This window comes from Doryrhamphus excisus, linkage group LG17, assembly GCF_037039965.1.
Source record: "Doryrhamphus excisus strain RoL-2023G ecotype Guam linkage group LG17, RoL_Dexc_Guam_v1.1, whole genome shotgun sequence".
Classification (NCBI taxonomy): domain Eukaryota; kingdom Metazoa; phylum Chordata; class Actinopteri; order Syngnathiformes; family Syngnathidae; genus Doryrhamphus; species Doryrhamphus excisus.
The window spans coordinates 13,438,233-13,452,855 of NC_136373.1; the positions used below are offsets into that span (position 1 = coordinate 13,438,233).

General features: G+C 44.6%; 2 protein-coding genes across 3 annotated transcripts in view; both read right to left on the reverse strand.

The window, feature by feature from the left end:
- Window positions 1-1,990: 1,990 nt before the first annotated feature.
- On the reverse strand, window positions 1,991-4,488 carry LOC131137076 (uncharacterized). Its single transcript, XM_058084603.2, has 2 exons — window positions 4,290-4,488; window positions 1,991-3,972 (listed from the first exon to the last, which is right to left on the reverse strand). The coding sequence occupies exon 2, from the start codon at window positions 3,920-3,922 to the stop codon at window positions 2,465-2,467; it is 1,458 nt and encodes a 485-aa protein (XP_057940586.2). The 5' UTR covers window positions 3,923-3,972; window positions 4,290-4,488; the 3' UTR covers window positions 1,991-2,464.
- Window positions 4,489-5,479: 991 nt separating this feature from the next.
- Window positions 5,480-14,623, reverse strand: part of znf1035 (zinc finger protein 1035) — a 30,171-nt gene continuing 21,027 nt past the window's right edge. The window contains exons 1-2 of one of the 2 annotated variants that reach the window (XM_058083829.2): window positions 10,709-11,125; window positions 5,480-8,678 (exon numbers count right to left, since the gene is read on the reverse strand). In XM_058083829.2, coding sequence (XP_057939812.2) covers window positions 5,811-8,642 — 2,832 coding nt within the window. In that variant the 5' untranslated portion in view covers window positions 8,643-8,678; window positions 10,709-11,125 and the 3' untranslated portion in view covers window positions 5,480-5,810. Of the gene's footprint in view, window positions 8,679-10,708; window positions 11,126-14,623 lie in introns of those variants that run through there. The other variant, XM_058083827.2, reaches the window with a different exon arrangement.

The window sequence follows — 14,623 nt, forward strand, 5'->3', positions numbered from 1 at the left end:
AGAAAACCCACACATGCACGGGGATAACATGAAAATTCCACACAGAGATGACCGAGAATGGAATTGAACTCTGGTATCCTAGCTGTGAGGCCTGCGTGCTCACCACTAGACTACCGTGCAGCCTAAAAAGTAACTAATTAGTGGATTAGTGGTGGGTGGGTGGGTGGATGGATGGATGGATGGATGGACAGACGGACATACTATATGCCCTACAAACTAGCTACCTGTTTGCAGTCTGTGGGTACGTGAAAGGAACTACGAGGACGTGATGTCACAGGTGTTATTTCCGAGACTGTGTATTGGTCATCGCTTCTTCTGCTGAAGGAAATTTTACTCCCCATGTCATGAATCTGTGGATTAGACAATGATTACAAGGTTGTACGTGATTAAAAAAAAAAAAAAGTATACACGTCATAAAAGTATAACCCATTTGATGCGTTAAACAGGACACACTTCCGGTCATAGCGGGTGGTCACTTCGTAACTCTTAATTCTATGAAACTATGATTAATCTGATTAAATATTTTAATCATTTGACAGCCGTAGTATAAAGTGATACTGGAACTGTACTGCCTGGAAACTCACTTCTGCGAGTACTGGTACTTGAAGGGAAATACACTGATTAGCCATACATCCGTTTCATTCACTTGTGTGTACTACTTGTGCCATAAGTAAACAGTTCTATTAGAAATTCAAGGAATGTGCTGCTCTTAATTTGAAGTTTCAACGCAAACATCCGCTCTGAACACGGAAGTAGTGAAAGTACAATACACTTGTGCGAGATCTCGAGATCTCGAAAAAAAAAAACAATTTTCCATCATGTCCCTTAGGGAGCTCCGTACTAATGAAAGGGAGTACTGTTTGCAAAAACTACTAAAATGTAGTATTCAAAGATGTCATATACAGCAGGTTAGGAAAGTACAGTATTTGTTGACTTAATTCAGTCCACCTTGCAGCTTCGCGCATGATGCAAAGTAGAACAAAGGTTTATCTTTTGAATATTAAGAGAATATAACTACAGAGCAATAGCAATAGCAGAGTTTTGAAATGTCCCTTAAACCTCAAATGAGCATAAATAAAGGCGTTCTTAATGCAGGCCAGCTAGCATAAACTAACACCAATCGAGTGCCTGCACAAAAATGAAACGTTTACAAAGCTAACTGTGTTTTTCCCATATTGTTTGACAACTGTAAGCAAAATAGAAAAAGAAAGCGCTTGCCTGAGTGGGAGAAAAAGTCAATACTGGTTCCTTCGTGGCCATGCACTGACCACTGCTGAAGCTAGCTAGCACTGGCTAGCTCAAAGCAAAACCATGAGCTATGTCGCTGCGTGGCTGTTTTATAAAAAAAAATGCAACAACGTTAATTTCTCTGACAGTTAATATGTTTTTATAGACAGACACTACCATACTTTGTCATCGTTTAAGGGCATTTAACGAGCCGTGTGTAAGTCGGTATGTTGGTACAAAGCGCCACAGTGGACTGTCAATCACGACTTGCGTATAACGTGTGTACTTCAGGCGCGGTTGGAATTTTTGAATGCGTCGAAACTTGACGTTTGAGAACTAAAAAAGTGATGTCCATGTCATTTAAGAAGGTTCTAGAAGTTATTTTAATTCGGAGGCGTGCATCAGTTGTATTTACTCCTTTATACACAACGATATTTTTTTATTAATTTCAACGACAGCAAAGTAGGCATGTTATTTACATTATTTTTAAAGGGGGCGGTTGTAAAGGACGCCCCTCGGTGGACAAATGAAAAACACCAGCAACTCAATTGCTTGTGGAGCCAGTTATTGTTAAATAATGTAAACATTGTAATTAAGTCATAATTTAAAACAGAATCAGTATTGAAGTGCTCTGCTGTTTATGAAAACACTTCCCAAATCCTGTATTAGGGTAGTTATTTGGAAATATGAGCAAATTTAGAACATAAATTATTTTTAAAAAGTGTGTATATACACATATATAAATCAGAAACATGACTGAGAATTTGAAAATATAGTTTAATAATACATACTGTTTTAAAATACAACAGCGGGAAGTAAGAGATACGCCTTTATTCGTCCCTCAGTGGGGAAATTTGTAACATTTCATGGAGGTAAAATCTTACAGCCTAACACATTCTGATCACACTAAAACCTAATTTAGGAAAGAAAAAAAAACAAAAAACAAGAAAAGTATAATACAGTGCCTTGTTGCTGAAATGAAACATGGCTAAACCACACATTTCATTCTTATCACTTGAAGCCAACGTATAAATACACTGATGGATATACATACATTTCATGTTTTTAATGTGGGTCCAGCAAAATTAATCAATTCTACCCACTCTACACGCATACATGGATTTTTTTTTTTAAGTTTAAAAAGTGTCAGAAAACAGGATATTCCTTTGGAATGCATGTAATCGGATGATGTTGACGCCTGGGACTGTAATCGCTCCATGAAAGACATGTATACTGGTCAAGTTTTAATTGGGACAGATGAGGTCACCTGGTAGATCATTTCAGCAGGTTTCTCCGGTTGGCTTTCCACAATGTAACAATCATCTTCCAAATCATCTTCTGTATCCACATTGCTTGCGCCTTTGTCGGAGCGGGCTTGTTCTTTCTGGCCGCCGGCTTGAAAAGTGTGATTTCGCTCGCCGTTGATTTGAGCGACACCGGGCTGGGAAACCATCGTCATGATTCTCTTGGGTTTTACCAGCTTGCCGAAGCGCCCGTGTTTGGCCATGAACTCCTCGGCTTTGGCGCACTTGTGCCGCTGGAGCTGCTGGGTGCTTTCAAACGGGACGTGACAGACTCGACATGTGACCTCGTCGCCGTCTGACGGGTTTTGCACGGGTTGGCTGAGGAAGCTCATTGCCGGCGAGGAAGAATACTTAAAATTGCTTTTAACGGACGCAACTGTGTTGTGGGACGTGTTGATGATGGAGTTCTGCTTTTTCAACTGCCGGTACATCGACGCCGGAGGTCCCTCGTTGGGTCTGGCGTACGATCGGATGTTTAGATTTTTCAACTGCAGGGCCGAAGTGACTTGAAGCATTTGTCGGCTTTTATTCTTGTTGACGTATGTGGCGTGAGGCCTCGGTGACTCCTGAGTCAGATCTATGGATGTGATCGGCGGCTTGTAGTTTAGCGGCCTCGCCGTGACGATTTTCAATTTGGCCGTCGCGCTGGGGGAATTACAAACATGGAAGCGAGGCACTAACTTTCTGCTGGAAAGCAGCAACCCGCATCCGATACAGCCGAACACTTTATCGGTGACGTGGCTGTAAGCATGAGAAATGAGCGTGCGCTTGGTTACGAAACCTTCGCCACATTTAACGCAAGTGTACGGCTTCCATTTGTTATACCGGTGGACTGTTTGCACCAACACCACAGGCTGGTACAGTGTCCAAAGATCCACCGTTGGTGCGCCTACCTGGGAAAACATTTTCGGAATGCCTATTCCAGTTTGGCGAGGCTTCGAGAGCAAGGATGACGACGGGAACAAGGCAGGCACTTGCGAGGTCTGCGAAGACCGCATTGTACTTGGAAGCAAGGAAGCCGACGCCATTGGTGCTTGTGGTGCTGGCTTCATCGATAAAGAAGAAGCAGGACCACCGTCCGCTTTTTGTACCTTCCAGACAACTTGACCCGACTTAAATCGTTTCAGCTGCTCCTCCTCTTCGATGTGCTTTGCAAACCTGCGCTTCCTTATCGTTTCGTGATCCAGCACCTGCTGTCCCGGTTCATGAGTGCTGTTGTGGTTTAGCATGTCCGCATATTTGCTGAACTCTGTCCCGCAGGAGCAGATGTGACTTGCGGAGGGGCAGTCATGCTCCTCCAAAAATGTCTGGCTGGAGAAGATCTGCTCGCAGCTAAAGCAGATCCCCCCTGTTAAACTCACACCCGAGGTGAATTTTTGTTCCTCCATCATCAGACTGCGGGTGAATGCATCCACCTTCAAAGTGGACCCCTCTGCAACACCTGCAGGAAAACATTTGAAAATGTGATTCATTTGAGCTCTACCACTTGGCTAGGATCAATATTTAAAATGCTGTTAAAGAAAGCTGAGCGCAGTATTCTATTGAAAGAATTCCAACATTAACCTTTGGCACAAATCAAAACCAACGATCATAACTAACAGTGGTTACAATGTATGTGTATACAAGCTAGTCGATTTTGAGCAAATACGTTTAATTGTCAAATTTGAAAGACGCGAACGTATTATTTGGATGGAGCGTGAGCATGCTAACATGCTAACTAGAGCCGTGGCCGGCTAGCAGATGACAACGTTAGCTTACCTTATTATAATATAGAAAGTACCGTCGTATTAAGACCTAACTTTTACAGCCTTGCCGAAAACGGGCCACAGATTGACCGATGCTCTTTATGGGATAGGCTGCAACGCCGCCGTTTTGGCGTAAGTAGCATTTGACCACACCATAGGGGAAAAAAAGAGCAAAGCGTCTTCTTCTATGAATGGCGCGCTTTGGTGGCAGCTTATCCGGTGTTTCCTGGTTTATACTGACCCCTACTGATGTATTGCTGTAAGTACATTTGATGTTATGAATGACGTTTCTTTCGATACAAAACATCAACATCCACTATGAACGTGTTCACAAGGAACATTATAATAGTGTTCTGATATAGCTATAGTATTACGTGTTTACATTGACTAAAAAGTTAACGTTTACGTGAATTTTAAAAAATAATTCTGGTTTTCTTACCGAGGAATTCTGCTGCTAGTGAATTTTGACTATTTGTCATGAAAACATGACAAAAGTGCGCGATTGTGGGCTGCTGACGTCATAGAGCCGCGCGAAGGCGCTCCAAATTGTGCCACCGACAAATGTGTCCTCCTCGACTGAACGGAAGGAATTCAGTTCCGTTCAACATTCTTGCAAATGTCTGTTTCGCCCTGAAAAAAATTTCAACATTGTTGTGCAATTAATAACTATACAGACTATATATGTATTCATAAAAGAATACAAAAAGTAGTGAATTAGCTGTTAGCTAATAAGCACCAGGTTCTATTAGAATTTACTTTTAAAGTAACATTAAAACATAAGGAATTTATGGGAAACAATTTAAATGGGAGAGAAATGGGAAAGAAGGCCAAAATATGGTAGTTATTCAGGAAAACTGGGTGGGTTCACCTCTGAGCTACAGATACATTTCTCAACAGAAAAATCTAAATAAAAATAACCCCTGTATGTCAAATTTCCTCTTCACTTTTCAGGGTAAAGATGCAAACCTGCTCGACCATTTGAATTCATAATACTTCCCTCAAAATGTTTCCTTCATCCACCGCAGGGTCTGAAACATTTTCAAAAATAAACTAATTTGAGTCTTGTTTTAAAGCATGCTTTTTTTCCCGACAAAGAAGACCCTGCTGTAAACAAACAAGATATGCTGCAGGCTCACCGTGCCACACTTTGAAAACCCTGGCTCCATGTGCTTTCGAGTAGTACATAAATAAACATGCAAAACATTCAGGAATTGGTATATTTAATAACACCAGAACAAGCTACATTCCAACTATTGGATAAAATTTTAAAGTCCAATTATTTACAACATTGAACCTGAAATACAGAAGTTGACAGGATGGGTGTACACTTATGGGATACTTAATTTTACAGCAGGAACCTACTATAAAAACTAAAGACTTTCGCTCTCTAAAAAAAAAAAATAATAAAAAAAAAATAAAAATTACTGTTTGTACAATGTTACTCCATTTATATCTTAAAACAGGTATGAAGCAAAAAAGTGGTGTTTTCAGAAATGGATCACATCCATGTTACAAGCATGTAAAAAAAAAAAAATTAAGTCATTAACTCTTGTGACTTGAGCGTCACATTTGCAGCCATGATGTGATGAACCCTCCTACGATGGTTTTTCAGTGATTTGAGATTGGGGTATGTGCCGTGACAAATATCACAGCGGTGCGACTCAGACTGCTTGTGAGTCAGGAGGTGCCTCTGCAGAGTGTCGACGGTTCCAAACCACCGAAGGCATACTGGGCAACGCACGGGCTTGATGGCGGGTTTGCAAGCGCCGCTCCTCTGGTGGAAGAGAAGGCTGACCATGTTTGGGAATTCAGAGCTGCAGCGGGAACAGCGGTACGTTTTGGGGGCGTTTTGAGCGCGCCCGCCTTTGCATCGGTTCCACGCTATGTGCCTTCGAAGGGAACATCGGGTGGCAAACGAATTCCCGCATCGTGTGCAAACGGTCCGTTTTTTTGACAAGTTGGCACGTGAAGGGGATTGTTGCTTCTGCGGGGGCTGATTCACGGGTGGGGGTGGGGTGGCTGAAGGCTTCTGCTGCTGTTGCTGTTGGATCCGTAACACAAAGGGTTGTGATCGCTGTGTGGGTATTCCCTTCAGGAGCTGGTGATGAGGATGCATGTGGATCTGCAGGTGAACTTCATAGTCCCCCCAGGAACTAACGGTCTCCCCGCAGGTTGGACAGGTGTAGGATTCCTGCGCGTGCTTTTGGAGATGCTCCAGCAGCAGTCTGGGCGATGTAAATCCGACCCCACATTCGCAGGTCACTCTTCTCGGCAGCACCGGCGGCAGGGACATGATCCCCCAGTTATTTGCGTCGTTGTCTGCGCCGTCTTTAGCACCGCCTGACAAACTGCGCTGCAGCAGCTCTCGGTTCGCCTGTTGCAACTGACACTTCCGCCTATGAACCATCATGTTGTCTTTGCGGTTGAAGTTCTTTCCACACACAAAGCAAGCAAACATCGGTCTGGTGACACTGTTTTGCGAAGCCGCACCATGGCTACCGCTTTGTGACACAGTCCCAGGACCCCGAGGTCTAAACCCGCAGAGGCGTAAATGCCTGCTTAGGGTAGACGGTCGACTGTAGGTCTTCTGACACCTGTGACAAGGGTAACGTTTTATACCATCTCTGACAAAATAACTCAGGTTAGCAACTGCGCCCGAGTCAAAAGCCTCCTCGGGCGTATTATCATCATTACAAGCATTTTGAAGCTCGGTTTCATCGTCCAAAGGCATCGTCCACTTGCCTTCGTTGCTGCCGTCATGATGAGCCGCCTCTGCATCCAAACTGTTGTCTTCCTTCATGGCAGACTTGGGCATAAATGGTGGGTAGCTTTTAGAAAAGCCACACCAGGCCATCTCAGAAATGTCAAACTGTTCCGAAGTCGTAGAAGTCACCTCTACTTTGATACGACCGGGAATTTCAGTGCCAACAGCGACATTCCTGGCAACTTTGACGTGATCATCCGAAGGTTTACAGCTTGATCTTAAGGCTAGCATTCTGTCAGCGGTGCAGCGGGATATCTGGATAGGGGGCGCTTTTGGGCCTTGACACTTGTGCTTCTTTAGGTTGTACCTGCGGGCGTAGTTGTGCTTGCATACCGGACAAAAGAAGGATTTTTTGGTATTGTTTAAGCTGTGGAATGGCATTATTTTGGTAGCTAATGGCAACGTGCTTGACAACTGTACAGGCATTTTCCCAGATGGAGTGCATACATGATTGTCAGTGAAAGGCAGCTTCCCGATGATGAGTTGTTTGCAGCGACGACAGCATTTAATCCTCTCCTTTTTGTGCAAGAAGTGATGCTCGGTTAGTCGGTCCGAGTTTGGAAATGTCCGACGACAGCGACCGCATTGATACTTCCCAAAAAGGCCAGTGTTGCTAGAATCTCGGAGCATCTGACGGGTTTCCAGAACCACAACAGGCGAGAGCACTTTTGTCAAAGAGACTATCTTCTTCCTGCTGGAGTCGATGATGCTGCTAATGGTTGGAGCTCTGGTCTTGATGCCAGGCTTCGCAAGCAGTCGTCTCAGCTTTGCTACAGAGAGATCATTGATTGGTTCGGGTTCAGGTTCGGGCTCAGGTTCTTGGACTGGTGTTATATCAACTGGGACGGCTTCTTGTTTGAGGGTAATGATGTTATTGTTATTGTTCTCGTTCGGAGACGGCGACATTGAGTTGCATCCCATGTATGCCGATGCCACCATTTTCATTATTTTGTCATTTTTGGCCAATTTTTCCTCTTTACCACAGAATAAAGACTTGTCCAAGTCCTGGGACTCGTTTTCGATATCTGAATTTTTCTCACTTGTTACCGATGCATGTTCATGTTGTCCATCTTCTGGAGTGACGGTACATGTCTGTGAAGGAGTTGCTGGAAAGGTATCGCTTTCTTGCAGTATTTCATTTTCCTTATGCTCTTTTTGCTCTTTTTGGGACCCTGAAGTCGAAGGAAAACTCTGGACCAACTCTGTCTTTGGGCTTAGTGTTTCATTCTGGTTTGTAGGACCATTATTAGACCCGGCCGCACTTGAGGGGACTGCTGTGGGGGGTTGCTGTGCCTGAGCGGCATGCAGTTGCTTATGCTCAAGCATAAGACAAAAGTCTTGAAATTCCTCTCCACAGTCACAGATAAAGCAAGATACTGGTGGACTTTGCAATGGGTCACTGGTAGAGTTTTGGCTGGCCAGCACAGTGGCGGGAGGGCTAATGTCAGGCTCTGTCAAAGGGGGAGTGCTGATCTTCGGGAGCGTGTTGGCATGGGTCGCCTGGTGCACTAGCAAGGCAGCCAGACCATTGAAGGTGGCCGAACACGCCACGCAACGATAGGTTTTAGACGGTGACGTATTTCCTTGGAGTCCAAGCATCATGGCAGTCAAGGCGGCGTGTTCATGTAGTGTTGTTTCCTGTGGAGAACACACATTGGTTACCCGGTTGTACAGACATGTCTAGGTATTAATCGAGTAATCGGGAAAAAAAAACACATTTTGCTTGGACAGTTCACTAAATACGCTAAATATACTATATATAATATTCACTATAATAAACAGAGTCTAACTGGTGTGAATGAAGCAGGCAAACAAAGATGAAGTTGAAATAAAATGGTGTATTATAAATGTTTTGGAAAAGTTGTATATGGAACACAATATAACAATTACACAGCCAGTAAAAACACAGAAAACAACAGCTTTTACTTAAGTTGTTGAGTATATGGTGTTTTGTTTTTTTAAAAGGGAAAGAAAATAATACTTTAATGTAGATTAAGAGTTCCGAGTTCAGTTCAGGGATTAGCAACAATTAAAGATACAGCAAACAAAACACAACAGTAGCTGCATTAAACACAAACCTCTATGGTCAAATATTACACCCCTCTCAATATGTTGCAGTTTGCACGTTGTAATCTTAAACTTGTTGCATTGACGGTGTATTTCCGTCTGTTAGCTTCTAATTTGGCCGGTGAGATGAAGTCACTTGAAGTACTGAGCGGTGTGTTTTTTTTTTTTTTAGAAAAATACAGTGAACAGATTACAGATTATTTCCCTGTTTGCCATCATCGCACTTTTGCATGAATCACCAACTTCACACGGATCAATAAAGGAATAATTAAATAATAAGGTATTACAGATCCCTTACATACACATAAACAGTACACATATCACAGAATAATCATTCATTCATTTTCTACCGCTTATCCTCACAAGGGTTGCGGGGGTGCTGGAGCCTATCCCAGCTGTCTTCGGGTGAGAGGCGGGGTACACCCTGGACTGGTGGCCAGCCAATCACAGGCCACATATAGACAAACAACCATTCACACTCACATTCATACCTATGGACAATTTGGAGTCGCCAATTAACCTAGCATGTTTTTGGAATGTGGGAGGAAAGCCACACATGCACGGGGAGAACATGCAAACTCCACATAGAGATGGCCGGGGGTGGAATCGAACTCAGGTCTCCTAGGTATCGGGTCACCTGCATGCTAACCACTCCTCCACCATGCAGCACCCCTGCTTCCTTATGTGGGAAAAAATCCAGTTGACCAGTGTCCTGTAATAAAATGTGACACTCCAGCGTGCAATTAATATATTTAACCAAAAACCCATGCTAAATGTTTAAATATGTATGATCGCTTTGAACTAGTGCTTGATTCTCTCAAGTTTTGTGTCCTATTTCTCCACCATCAATTACATTGATGGCCACCACCACCTTGTTACAATAGCAGTAGTAATGTGTGGACAGCTTCCGCAAATCAAAACAATCACAGAATATAGCAACCACTCCAATGACAATAATGACAACAGGAAGTAGAAATGACACCGTGTAAGTCTTCATATTGCATGGGCACCTGGCATGGTGCCTCTGCTGGGCTACCTTTGTTCTTCACATCTCGTTTGTTAAAAGCTTTGAAGATCGGCTTAGAACCAAAATATACCTTTGTGAGATAATAGCACTACATACATAGCTCTGCATGTATACATGCATTTGGTTTGCTGGATCGGACTGTGTTGACATGTGCAAAGCACATGCATATTACTATTATTATTATTACTACTATTGCCTACTATTACTACTAGGCATCCTATGTGAGTACAAGGCTTGAAAAAAAAAACGAATTTAGTAAGCATGCTAAGCTAGCGCTAACGCTGGTCAATGCCAGCCCATCTGCTAACAAACATAGCAAAGCTAGTGTACTAACACTCAATTCAATACACAACACAGCGTATATAAGGAGCTTCACATTGTAAAAAAAAAAACACGTCTGTGTTAGCTTCCTGCTTTTCCAGTACAAAGTACACTAGTGAAAGCTAACCGAGGGGAGGTGGCTGGCTACGCTCCCGGGAGAGGCCACACAACAACGGATACTAGCAAAGCGAGCTACCGCCATCTCCGGAGCTTCTTCTTGTACCACAACCCGGACGCTCTTTAAAACACTCACCCTTCACACCAGCATGGACGTTACAAGCCCTTGACGTGGAGACAGAACCGTATTGACGCAATTCTCGTTCCGGAGACATCTGTCCGCGTAGGTGTGCCTGTACCGGGGTCCCCTAAGACCTCCAACAAATGTGAAGCTGTGCCAGCTCCCCCAACGGAGGGAGAGGAGGAGGTGCAGGAAGAGTGGCTTCTAGCTGCCGGGTATAAAGGCAAGGATCTGACGTGGCGCATGCGCGGTAGGCGCGCTCCTGCGGTGCTGGCTGCGAGTTCTCTTGCCCTTTGCCGCTGCCGTTCCTGTTCCCGGGCAGCTTGGGGGAGTTCTTGGTCACGTGACCGCCACAGCCCGCCTCTGGGTGTCTCTTACTGCTCTGAACCATGGAAAGCATTGGGTTTGTACTGAAAACATGATTCAAACCAAGTCGGCCATTTTGTTTAATCACATACACACTTTGGCAACCAGGAAGTGAACATATCTGGTGCAGGATCAAGACTTCTTTGAACCCTTTCACTCACTGTCACCTGCAGAGGTTCCTCTGATGACTCTGTGGTTGGACATGACCAGAAATCCACCACCTTCAGATCAGTGTAGCGAAGATTGAGGAGCTGGGGGTACATTTCTCTAGCCAACTGTCTTTTACCCCCACCCCCATTTCAACAACCATTTGAGTTCATTTTCTCAAAGTACAGTACTATGGAAATGAAATGACACATTAGTGTGTACTCTGTGTACACAAAGGCAGAGCGGGACGCCCCTGACCCAGGCCCCAGGGGGGTTCTGTAGCCTAATGTTCTTGTTCTTGGTTTGTACTTCATGACCATTTGACGGACTTCAAAATGACAGTCTCTCTCCGTGGTGCCAAGGCTTTCCCCGGCTTTGATTTGTTCCGCTACAGTGTGTACTATCCTCCATGTTCATAACCCCTTGTACTCAAGTCTGAGCTGCTTACTTCAGATACGAGGTACTAGGTTACACCCTGAATTGGTTGAAATGATAGATTTAGACATCGTCTCAATATCTGGCAACACAAGTGACTACTAAAATCATTGCGTCATGCCTACAATAAAAGGATAGTGTTAGTCATGTCAGGATCTGGGGGCTACATGAGTGCTGCCAGCTCTAGGGAGAGCTGGTTCATTGAGCGGAACATGATCCCCTCCCTTGGAAAATGGGGCCAACTGGTGGAAATGTGCGAGAGTATGTTGGTAAAACTCATTCCCTGGTACATTAAGAGTCACGTTGGACATCGAGTTGGCAAATCGGTCTTCTAGCTCTAGCTAGCGCTCTTGACTCTCAATCTACGGACCGTGGTTCAGACAGGTGGATTACACTAAACCAGGGGGGTTTCTATGTGTAGCCCCCTCAGGGAATAAAATACGGTTGGGGCTTCTTCCCCGTCTCTACTGTTTAAATATCATTTCATGTTTTAGTTGACTACTTTGACGCAACTGATGTTAGCCCGACAGATCAAATCTGGAATCCTCCATTGCTGTTTTGGTTGGTACAGTATAGCCCCTCACAAAAGTGACTACACACCTCTGTTACACCCTGGTCCAACCAAAACGTTCAGTTGCAGTGGGGTCAGAGATCATCCTGTTACTGCTCAGACCATACAAGAAAGTAGACCAGAACAGGGTTGGACTACCAGAACCATATCCTGTTGTCTGTTGAAGAGACCAAGGTAAAGTTATTTGGTTGAGATAGTGTCAATCAAGGATCTGTGGTGGCAACCAGATGAGGAGTACAAAGAAAAGTCAAGCATGGTTGTCGGAGTGTCCTAGTTTAGGGTGCATGAGTGCTGCCGGCATTGGGACAATAGAGTTCTTTGATGGAAACATGTATTCCAGAGTCTGATCTCCTGACATAGGGCAGTGTTCCGACATAAAGAGCCCAAACACAATTGACGACTGCCTTGCTAAAGAAGCCGAAGGTTGCGGTAATCTGACTGTCTCCCATCCTATTGACCTGTTGGGCGTCCTCAATTGCAAGATGAAGAAGGTCAAGGTCTCTAACATGATGTCAGAAGATTCCAGAAGAAACCTATGAAGCTCTAGATACCTCCTTGCCTAAGAGAGTTAAAACAGTGCAGGGAATCCCAAACTTTCCATTCCCTGGCTATTTCATCCAGCTTCTTCCGGTGGATACTTCCCAGGCAAGTTGAGAGACAGTTTCTCCGTGTCCTGGGTCTTCCCGGTCAAACGTGCCCTGAATATTTCCCAGGGAGACATCCGGGAGCATCTTGTCCAGATGCCCAAGCAACCTCACCTGGCTCCTCTCAATGTGGAGCAGAGTTTCTCTCGGAGACCCCGAGAAAATCCCTTTAGGCCCCTTGCCCATGATCCTGTGTCGGTCACTACAGAACTGTGTTATGGTCATTAACAAGACAACTGAAGACAAAATGCAGTTCATAAATGAAACTTTTTATTTTTAAAAATTGTGAAAAAAACAACATGATCCTCCCCAAAGAAAGAAATTCTATCAGTCTGGAAAAAGGTTATAAAGGCATTTCTAAAGGTTTGGGACTCCAGCAAACCACATTGAGAGCCATTACGTACAAATGGTGAAAACATGGACCAGTAGTGAACCTTCCCAGGAGTGGTCGGCCAATTACATTTATCCCAAGAATGACGCAAGTGACGCATTTCAGAGGTCCCAAAAGACCCCACAACACTTCATTGATTCATTTTCCACCGCTTTTTCCTCACGAGGGTCGCGGGGGGTGCTGTCTTCGGGCGAGAGGCAGGGGTACACCCTGGACTGGTGGCCAGCCAATCACAGGGCACATATGGACAAACAACCATTCACACTCACATTCATACCTATGGACAATTTGGAGTCGCCAATTAACCTAGCATGTTTTTGGAATGTGGGAGGAAACCCACGCTTGAACATGCAAACTCCACAGACACGGCCGAGGGTGGAATTGAACCCTGGCCTCCTAGCTGTGAGGTCTGCGCGCTAACCACTCAACCGCCGTGCCGCCCCACAACAACACTTGCCCCAGTTAAAGTCAGTGTTGATGACTCCACCATAAGAAAGTCACTCTGTAAAAACAGCCTGCATGGCCTGTTCAGAAATAGCTTTGATGTTCCTTTGATGGTACTCGGAATGGGCGGGGCATAAACCGGAAGTGGGTGTCACACTCTCAAAAATGGGTGGAGCATGCACAGGAAGTTTGTATGTTAATCAGAAATGGCCAGGGCATCCCACACACCAGGTTGAGGTGCACTTCGCCCGCAAACCTCGCTTACACAGCTAGCATGACGAAAGACAATTCAGAGTTATGATGCATACAAACAAAAACCACGTCAAGAGTCTTTCCTGCAACAATCCAGTGTGTTGCATCCATCTGATAACATATGCTCCACAAGCGACTGTTCCCTGCACGTAGTGAATGATCCTGAAACATACATTCTTTCGACCGACACATAGCTAACTACAGTCTTTGACAACATTTTTGTTTTCTAACAACAAAACCCTGTAGGGGGGGGAAGTGTTCAATTCGAAAGATATGGAATTAGGCAAAACATCCAACAGGCCTCCAACAATTGGAGACCGACTTACTATGCCAGCCCAGGAACGCCGCATTCATTATCTTCACCCAGGAGATCCGTGAGATCAGCAAGCCAGGGTTCTGAGGTGGCATTTGGCTTGCTAAGAACGTGTTCTGCAGACAGAATGCGCTCCTTTTGTCTCCTCTACCTCAGACTTTAGTCCTTCTGTATATCGTGGAAGACACGAACCAACGCGCAGACCTCACTGCTAGGAGACTAGGGTTCAATTCCACCCTTGGCCATCTCTGTGTGGAGTTTGCATGTTCTCCCCGTGCATGTGTGGGTTTTCTCCGGGTACTCCGGTTTCCTCCCACATTCCAAAAACATGCTAGGTTAATTAGCGACTCCAAATTGTCCATAGGTA

Excerpts from the sequence above, each read along its gene's own strand:
- LOC131137076 (XM_058084603.2), bottom strand. The coding sequence starts at position 3,922 with ATGATGGAGGAACAAAAATTCACCTCGGGTGTGAGTTTAACAGGGGGG.